At 35.7% G+C, this 9,225-nt stretch overlaps 1 protein-coding gene across 1 annotated transcript; it reads left to right on the top strand.

Moving 5' to 3' along the window:
* The first annotated feature begins 2,408 nt into the window (after positions 1-2,408).
* On the top strand, positions 2,409-3,371 carry LOC105178765 (GPI-anchored protein LLG2-like). The gene is made up of 3 exons (XM_011102310.2): positions 2,409-2,600; positions 2,747-2,803; positions 2,972-3,371. The coding sequence occupies exons 1-3, from the start codon at positions 2,522-2,524 to the stop codon at positions 3,226-3,228; spliced, it is 393 nt and encodes a 130-aa protein (XP_011100612.1). The 5' UTR covers positions 2,409-2,521; the 3' UTR covers positions 3,229-3,371.
* The last annotated feature ends 5,854 nt before the right edge of the window (positions 3,372-9,225 follow it).

The raw sequence follows: 9,225 nt of genomic DNA, 5'->3' as shown, positions 1-9,225 counted from the left end.
ATTAAAATTTTTTCAGAAAGAGAAAGAGACTTACCTAGAACAGAGATAAAACGAGATGATAATAGAGAAAAGAATGGATCCTTTGAATCAAAAGGTTAGAAATCGCCCTAATTTCAGACGCAAAAAAAATGAGGGAGAAAAGATTCCTTTTTATCCTAGAATGCGGATGGTAAAAACGAACAGTATATTCTTTATTTATATATATGATTATTATGAAATAGGCTAAAGACTCCAGCTGACTACTGTTTCTCCCCACGGATGCACGAACTTCCAAGGAAAAGTAAAAAAAATAGGACTTCTCCTTCTGTTTTTTCAGTCATTACCATTAATAATTATCTCCTCTTTACAGGTGTAAATTCGAAATTCAAAATCATGTCTCCATGGGAAAAAGACGGAACCAGATAAGCCTTATCGTCCCTACTAGTGAGAAGGATAATCCTTCTCTTTTATTCCAGCTGTCCGACTCTACTATTTACACTACTGGAGCATGGGGGGCGGGGGAGTTATAATGCCCCTAAAATATTTAGACCAAGCCCATAGTTTAGGCATATTAGCCAATTAGACTAAGAGTCCAGTTGGCTCATCAGCAGGATGGATAAAGCCCATCAGCAGGACAGAGAAAATCCTTCAGTAGGGAAGAAAGGTCTACAAGCTTACTTGCCACTTAACTGAACTGGCAAGCCTAAACAACATGCCCATTTAAGCCATACACGTAATCATAGAATTGAAAGAACATGTTATATGGATTTCCAAGACATTTGTACTGGTGACTCTAAAGTATCGTTTCCAGGTAAATCGGTCATAAACGAGCTTGAAAATCTGTGCATAACTAACTCCCAATAATGTAGGCATATTTGGCAGAGTTTAACCCAACTTAAGTATATCAGCCAATACTTATCCAAATAAAAAATGATTTGTTCCAGATAATAGCCGCCTCAAAGAGCATTGTAATGCCATACGGAACTCAACAATTGACCCATTATCCAACAATTGGAACTCTGCAATTTTGTTAATTTCACATTTTAATCCTTATGACAATTACAAAGATAAGTACACTATAAAATTATCACATAATAATCATTTAATAATTCATACTAAGTAAATAAACTACTAAATTATAATCTTTTTAGATATGCTAACATTAATCATGAAATCATCTGTCCTTCCTTAATCCCATCCAAAAATGTAAAGGAGGCTTAAGTAGTTTATACTCCAATTGAGAGAAATCTCCTCAACCACCTCCTGAAAATTTGAGAAGACATCCTTATCATCTACCAGATACACAATAGATTCCAACAAGCCCCCGAATCTTAGGCGATCCTCCAGCTGTCCCTCAATTCCTAGGGGGATCCTCTAACTGCTGGAGACTATATACCAATTCTAAAGGGGATTCAACATTATCCAACTATTTTGAGGTCATATTCCCCAAAATTCATGACTTTCTCCAACACTTGTGGTGGCCTATAAATAGAGGTCTCCCAACAGGAGAAGCGTGACACTTCCACACGTTCTTATGTTATGATAAGTCATACTTTTTGAGCCCACCTACTACAATTTTCACCCATCTGCTCCATAGTATCTTAAAGGAGCATTGTAATTCGTAGTTAAAGCTTTGATTTCATATCAATATCTTTATTGTACACAAAATCGAGAAATAACATTCGCTTCTTCCCTTATTTGGCCGTGTTAATCTTATAGAACTTATTTCACCACTTCCCACCCAAGTGAGCTGTGTACCGTAACTTTTGCTTGCATAACTTATTCCATAAAATAAACATGGTTGAAAATTCCAAATCAATTTCATGTACTTAAATAAAATATTTTAGAAAATATTTTTTTATTGTTTCTAAAACAAATATATTACCAGTTTGAACTAAATGAAGTAAATGAAAAGATTAAAAAAATCTCAAATGTCGCAAAACTAGATTTTGTAAAAAAAAAAAAAAAACGAAATAGCTACACAAACAAAAAAGGGAATATCGTTTTTTCAAGAATGTTGAAGAATTAAACAGGACATGGAAAAGCAACGAAGTATTATATATTTAACCTTAGAATTTAAATTTAACCTTCTAATCGTATTATATATTTTATTTCATTTCACAAATATATACATATTATATGTATAAGAACCACGTCATCTATTTTATATAAATAATGATTTGTATATAAATAAAATATATATTAAATGAAATAAAAGATGTAATACCACTAAAAATCGAAAATTTAATGCACACAACTACAATTTTTTGGCCACTTACAAAAAACAGAAAAGACGATCATTTTGGCCCATTGTTCTCTACCGCTTTCTTCTCCCTCACTATCTCTCTCCCATAATCACCACACACAGAAAAGCCTAAAAATTGAAAGAAAAACATATATATATAGATGGAATAGGAACAAAAGCAAAACACAAAAAGGAAAGAGAAATAAACCAACCCTTTGAAGATCACACACAAAGGGTGGTATAAGAATTCCAAGAAGGAATTATCCAACGATCAACAAAAGGAATAAAGCAGAAACAATGGGTTCCAAACAATCTTTGTTGCTGGTGTTTCTTTCCTTCCTCATGCTTGGCTTTGTATCTTCACACCACCTTTCGAGTAATTTCCCTTTCAAATATCTCTTCATGCATGCAATTATATATGAAACTTTATGCTTTAAATTTATTTCGTACATAAGTGGCAAGAGATTGACCATTTATTTTTTTTTCTTCTTTTGTTGTGTTTTGTGTTATGGCTGTGAGCAGATGAGGGTCTTGAGCTTCACGGATCCAGCTCGGGTCGATCCCTTCAGCAAGACCAAAGTAAGAGTTGAATGATTTGGATTGTTTTGTAGTATAAAATTATAATTTGTTATTAGGGATTTGAATTCCATAGTTTCGAAACAAATGATCCAAGCATAACATTGGAGTTTGAGACATATCCCCCCCCCCCCCATCCTAACATCAATCTACGCGTTTGGCAATATGCAGCTTGTCCTGAGGTCGAGAATATGAACTACACGGTGCTGACAAGTCAATGCAAAGGCCCTAACTACACACAAGAACGTTGTTGTGAACCTATGAAGCAATTGCTTTGCCCCATTGCTGCTAAGTTCAATGACCTCAGTTCCCCCTGCGGACGCATATTTTTCTGTAATGTGGATTACCTGGGAAATTACCCACCGAGACTCTTCGCAGGTTTGTGCAAGGAAGGGAAGAAAGGCCTTGACTGTAGGAAATATATCTGATCCTACAATTGGATAGTTTTCTAATGCTTTCATTACAATATAAGGTTTGAAACAAATTGTTCTTTTACCATTGTTCTAAAAAATTTAAATAATTTCATATTACATTGTATTTTTGCATATTGGAATAATAGTTAATTTGTTTTGTTTTAATTTTTGAGTTTCTATAATATTTTAATTGGATCTTGACATTATGTTGTATGTTGCCATAGATTACATATACTTTTGGGAATCGAGTAAATATCAATGATACGAACAAATATTTGATCTTTGGTATTCAAAGTGTGAGTCAAAAAACAAAGGACATGGGAAAAAACTAAAATGCAGAGGAAGACAGAAATTTAAATCAAATTAAATCCGATCAGAAATGATTGTTCGGGTGTTCGGCACTTAAAACGTAACTAATGGGAACATAAATGATTTTTCGGGTGTTCGACGCTTAAAGCTCACTAATGGCAACATAAAAAAGATACTAAATTACATTCTAGATTTTACCTTTAGGATATAATTTCTTGTTGAAGCAAAAATCAATGTAGATCTCTTCTACACACCACACATCAGAAGCCGAATTCTCAAAACTACTACTATGTCGATTGATAAATCACAACAGAAACCCTTTCCGCTGGAAGAAATAAATTCAAATCTCAATATCGATTAGTTAATTGATGTTTAGGTCTTTACTTGAAACTAGTTTAAAAAAAAAAACACCTAGGAGAGAGAGAGAGAGATGTAGGGAGATGAGTTTTTAATTTTTCTAAAATATTAAAACTTTTGACCTACATAATGAAACACCAAGTGTATTTTGCTAGGGACTGCTGACCGGCTCCCTTTAGGATAGTATGTCCAGCTACTAAAGGGAGGAAAGAGTTTTCCTAATAGGATCCTTGGTCACCTCTACTGTCAGAATTCGCCATTTGTCATGCCAAATCTGAAGTGTTCCCATAGATGGTACCAATAATGCATACCAAATTTTGGCCGCACCACGAGGATTTAAGGATCTTTAAGAAAATTCTAAGATTATCAAAGGAATAGCCTTAAAAAACAAAGGTTAGCACTTTGATGCCTAAATTAGTAATGATTTATGGAAGAAATAAAAGAAAATTTTAAATTAAGTTGAGAATAATGGTGTATAATAATTATAAGGTGTATGTATTCATGTGGAGTGCAAAATATAGGCTTAGAATAGCCTTAAAACAGAGAGAAAATTGGGAGAATAAGTGACAGTTTAAGAGTGAGGGATGGTGTTATCAAATAACTGTACAAGGCCTCTTGAAGTTTACAAAGTAGCATACGAGGTTTGTTGTTTTCAATAGGTATGTGACCGAATCTGGATCTAATGTAAAAATATTAAGCATGAGCCTAGTTACTAACTATTAAAATGATTTGTATCTAGGTATTGCCCACCAATTTACAATCCAAACATGTAGGACCTAGAACTATCATGATGTCCCATAAATTATTGGACCAAGTCTAAAAACTAGCCATACTAGCCCAGTCGGCTGAGAGTCCATCTAGTGATCAGCAAGACGGATAAAAGCCCATCAGTAGGGAAAAAAAGACTTTAGGATTACCTCCTACTTTTTTGAGATGGCAAGCCCATGATACAAGTCCATTTTAAGCCAAACACGTCATCCTGAAGCTAGAAGTACACATCATATGGCTTGCCAATATATTTGTACACGCTACCCTAGAATATCTCTTGGTGGTTTGAAGCAAATCAGTAGCAAATGAGCTGGGAAATTTACAATAACCAACTCTCAAATTCTTAGCGAGACAGGGCAGGGTTCAGTCCAGCCCAGACAAATTGTATCCAAATAAGGAATTACTTATTTTGGATTATATCCAATTCAAGGTCATTCTAATGCCATACTGGACTCAACAACAAACCTCGTATGCTACTTTGTAAACTTCAAGAGGCCTTGTACAGTTATTTGATAACACCATCCCTCACTCTTAAACTCTCACTTATTCTCCCAATTTTTTCTCTATTTTAAGGCTATTCTAAGCCTATATTTTGCACTCCACATGAATACATACACCTTATAATTATTATACACCATTATTCTCAACTTAATTTAAAATTTTCTTTTATTTCTTCCATAAATCATTACTAATTTAGGCATCAAAGTGCTAACCTTTGTTTTTTAAGGCTATTCCTTTCATAATCTTAGAATTTTCTTAAAGATCCTTAAATCCTCGTGGTGCGGCCAAAATTTGGTATGCATTATTGGTACCATCTATGGGAACACTTCAGATTTGGCATGACAAATGGCGAATTCTGACAGTAGAGGTGACCAAGGATCCTATTAGGAAAACTCTTTCCTCCCTTTAGTAGCTGGACATACTATCCTAAAGGGAGCCGGTCAGCAGGAGAAGCGTGGCAAAAGTAGAAGAGAATTGAAGAAATGCAATAAATCAAACAATAAATTCTGATCAAAGGGTGTACGCTTTATCTTTTCCTGGGCGTCCGATCTACAAAATAAACACAATGGCCATGGAACAAGTACAAGAAAAATGACTTACCCTCGTTGTCTTGCTTGTTTAACTACAAGCATTAGTTCCCCTCTCTGGTTTCGTCCACGGTAAGATCTCAATCCAAAGACCCTCCAAACACTAACACACCACCGCTAATGGATATGGAGATTTTGTGCTAGCAATAACCTCCACAGAAATGCAAACAATCAACAACTTTATTGATTAACTTTGGCTGCTTTGTTCTTTTATCGACCTCTTAGATGAGTCTTTCTGGAGATAAAAGAGAGCAAAATTTCATGGTTGTTTTTAGGTGTTTTACATGTGACCCGTCACGCCACACTAAGGAGTCTTGACCTAGTAAGACTCTGACAACCATCTAACACCTTTAAGCCACTTTGTGGCTGATTTTGTTGCACCCAGGGCTCCATTTCGTCCATACCACACCCAAGGACCTCCTTGACCTATCCATGGTCTAACCAAGGCCTTGGGCTTGAATGTTAATAGATCAGGCTTGATTAATTAAAATTAAATTAAGTCCATGACTAATAGACTTTAAATCATACCTAGTTTAATTTATAGGCCAAATTAAAATATTATTTTATCCAATTAAAGGATCCAAGCCTTTAGACATGTACCTTTCATTTTATAAGTTCAAATCATAAATCTGACCAAGTAAAATAAAATTAATCCAATTAATTAAATTTTAAGTCATCCATCCATTGCATTGGTCTTAATATATGATCCAATCATTTTTTCTCTCCAAAGATTATATTAATCCAATCAAATCAATTTGATTAACTTGGAATTAATTCCAAATTCGTTCCATTCCATTGTAATGGTAAGGTTTGACTCTTTAGGATCACCCTTAGTTAGGCTTCGACGTATGTGACCAACACAATTAGTTAAATCTAATTCAATTAATTACTTTTTATTATTCTTTAACCGGTGATAACCCATTATTATGGGTGGTTGTCTAGCGACAATCCACGATAATATAGACTAGGTGAAATATGGAGTCAAGTTTTAGGCGTCAAGTCCATACAACTACGTCTTACTGTCAATTGTCTCCCAATCTTAGTCTAGGGCATTAAATTAGGTGTCGGCTCCTTCATTAGGTAATACTTAATACTCGAGATGCGTTTGCTCTACTGATCAGATTTAGATGACCTATCCCTAATCGATCAATCGCTTTGGACGAAAACTTTTAGAGTCTAAACTATCTCTGAGCGCATAGGGCCACTCTATATCATATGCTGATAGGGGACAAATCCTCTCTTAGAATCCTCGTGGTGCGGCCAAACATTTGGTATGCATCATTTGCACCATCTATGGGAACACTTGAGATTTGGCATGAGAAATGCGAATTCTAACATTGAGGTGACAATGGATCCTATGAGGAAAACTCTTCCCTCCCTATTGTAGTTGGACCTACTATCTTAAAGGGAGAAGGTCAGCCAAAGAAGTGTGGCGAAAGTGCAAGAGAAGCGAAAAAATGTGATAAATCAAACAATAAATACTGATCAAAGGGTGTATTCTTGATCTTTTTCCTGGATGTTCGGTGTACAAAATAAACACAATGGCCATAAAATAAATACAAGAAAAATGATAAGCATAAATGTAAAAGGATTTATGCTCGTTGTCTTGCTTGTTTAACTACAAGCATTTGTTCCTCTCTCTGGATCCGTCCACGGTAAGATCTCAATCTAGAGACCCTCCAAACACTAACACAACACCGCTAATGGATATGGTGATTTTGTGCTAGCAAAAACCTCCGTAGAAATGCGAAGAATTAACAATATTATTGATTAACGTTGCCTCCTTTGTTCTTTTCTCGATCTCTTAGATCTTGAGAGTCTCTCTTGAGAGAAAAGAGAGCGAAATTTCGTGGGTGAGGTGTGTGTGCTGATTATTGGAGGGCAAAGGTTGTTTTTAGGCTTTTTACATGTGACCCCGTCACGCCACACCAAGGAGTCTTGACCTAGCAAGACTCTGACAACCATCTAACACCTTTAAGACAATTTGTGCCTGATTTTGGTGCACCCAGGTCTCCATTTCGTCCATGCCACACCCATGGGCCTCTTTGACCTAGCCATGGTCTAACCAAGGCCTTGGGCTTGAATTTTAATAGATCAGACTTGATTAATTAAAATTAAATCAAGTTCACGTCTGATGGAGTTTGAATCATACCTAGTTTAATTTATAAACCCAACAATAAAATATTATTTAATCCAATTAAAGGATCGAAGCCTTTAGACATGTACCTTTCAATTTCTAAATTCAATTTATAAATAGGAGCAAGCCAAATAAAATTAATCCAATTAATTAAATTTAAGTAATCCATCCATTGGATTGGTCTAAATAAATGATCCAATCATTTGTTCACTCCAAAGATTATATTAATCCAATCAAATTAATTTGATTATCTTGGAATTAATTCCATATTAGTTCCATTCCATTATAGTGGCAAGGTTTGATTCTTTAGGATCACCCTCAGCTAGGCTTCGACGTATGTGACCATACACAATACATTAAATATAATTTAATTAATTATTTTTTACTATTCATAACTATAATGACCTATTACCATGGATGATTGTCTAGTGACAGTTGACGACAATGGAGACTAGGTGAAATATGGCGTCAACTTTTAGCGCCGAGTCTATACAAGTTTAGTCCTACTGTCAACCATCTCCCAATCTTAGTCTAGGGCATTAAATTAGGCGTCGGTTCGTTGATTAGGTAATACTTAATACTCGAGCTGTGTTTGCTCTCTCATCCGATTTAGAAGACCTATCCCTAATCGATCAATCGCTTTGGCCGAAAACTTTTACAGTCTAAACCATCTCAAAGTGCATAGGACAACTCTCTATCATATGCTGACAGGGGACATATCCTCTCTTAGATCCACCATCCTTGCTATACACTCCGACTGTACTAGATAAGCTTATGATGACCATGCCTTACGACACAGCCACCGCTCGCCATATCCAAATACAGTCATCATATGGACTTGACAGACATGATTTCTCAAATCCGAGGACCAATTTCGTACTATCGAAACTAGGATTCTCAGTCGTACTGACCAAGCCTTAAAAGGCATCCATATGATGATTCCCATGAGTCAATTTAGTCAATTGACTACCTTGCCTACTAACCCACAAAAACTGCATCGACGACGTATGTCTCCTAAAGGGATTGCGTGGTGCGCCGTGGGAACGCGCTAGTGGAAGCGACAAATAAAAAATTCATAATAACAAAAAATTAAACTCAAATTTAAACGAATAGAAAGGATGTACCATTGGAGTTCCCGGGCGTTCGATGTACTAAAATAAAAATGAACATGGGGTTTATGTAAAGTCCATAGAAACTCAAAAACATATTGATACCTTCATTTTTCACGGTCTCTTGAAATGTTGTTCACTTGAGTCTCGAACGTAGTAGCCCTCTAATTGTCAGTATCACGCTTGAGTCGGAATCTATATGTCCTGTTTGCCAGAAGAGAAGAAGAGAAAAATGCACCTTCTG

Source organism: Sesamum indicum, unplaced genomic scaffold (assembly GCF_000512975.1).
Source record: "Sesamum indicum cultivar Zhongzhi No. 13 unplaced genomic scaffold, S_indicum_v1.0 scaffold00057, whole genome shotgun sequence".
NCBI lineage: Eukaryota > Viridiplantae > Streptophyta > Magnoliopsida > Lamiales > Pedaliaceae > Sesamum > Sesamum indicum.
This window is presented reverse-complemented; position numbering and strand designations above follow the sequence as displayed.

What these genes read in the sequence shown, in the direction of transcription:
- LOC105178765 (XM_011102310.2), top strand. Translation starts at nt 2,522, where the DNA reads ATGGGTTCCAAACAATCTTTGTTGCTGGTGTTTCTTTCCTTCCTCATG. An exon ending in ATCTTCACACCACCTTTCGA is followed by an intron (nt 2,601 to 2,746) that starts GTAATTTCCCTT and finishes GGCTGTGAGCAG; the next exon opens with ATGAGGGTCTTGAGCTTCAC. An exon ending in ATCCCTTCAGCAAGACCAAA is followed by an intron (nt 2,804 to 2,971) that starts GTAAGAGTTGAA and finishes GGCAATATGCAG; the next exon opens with CTTGTCCTGAGGTCGAGAAT.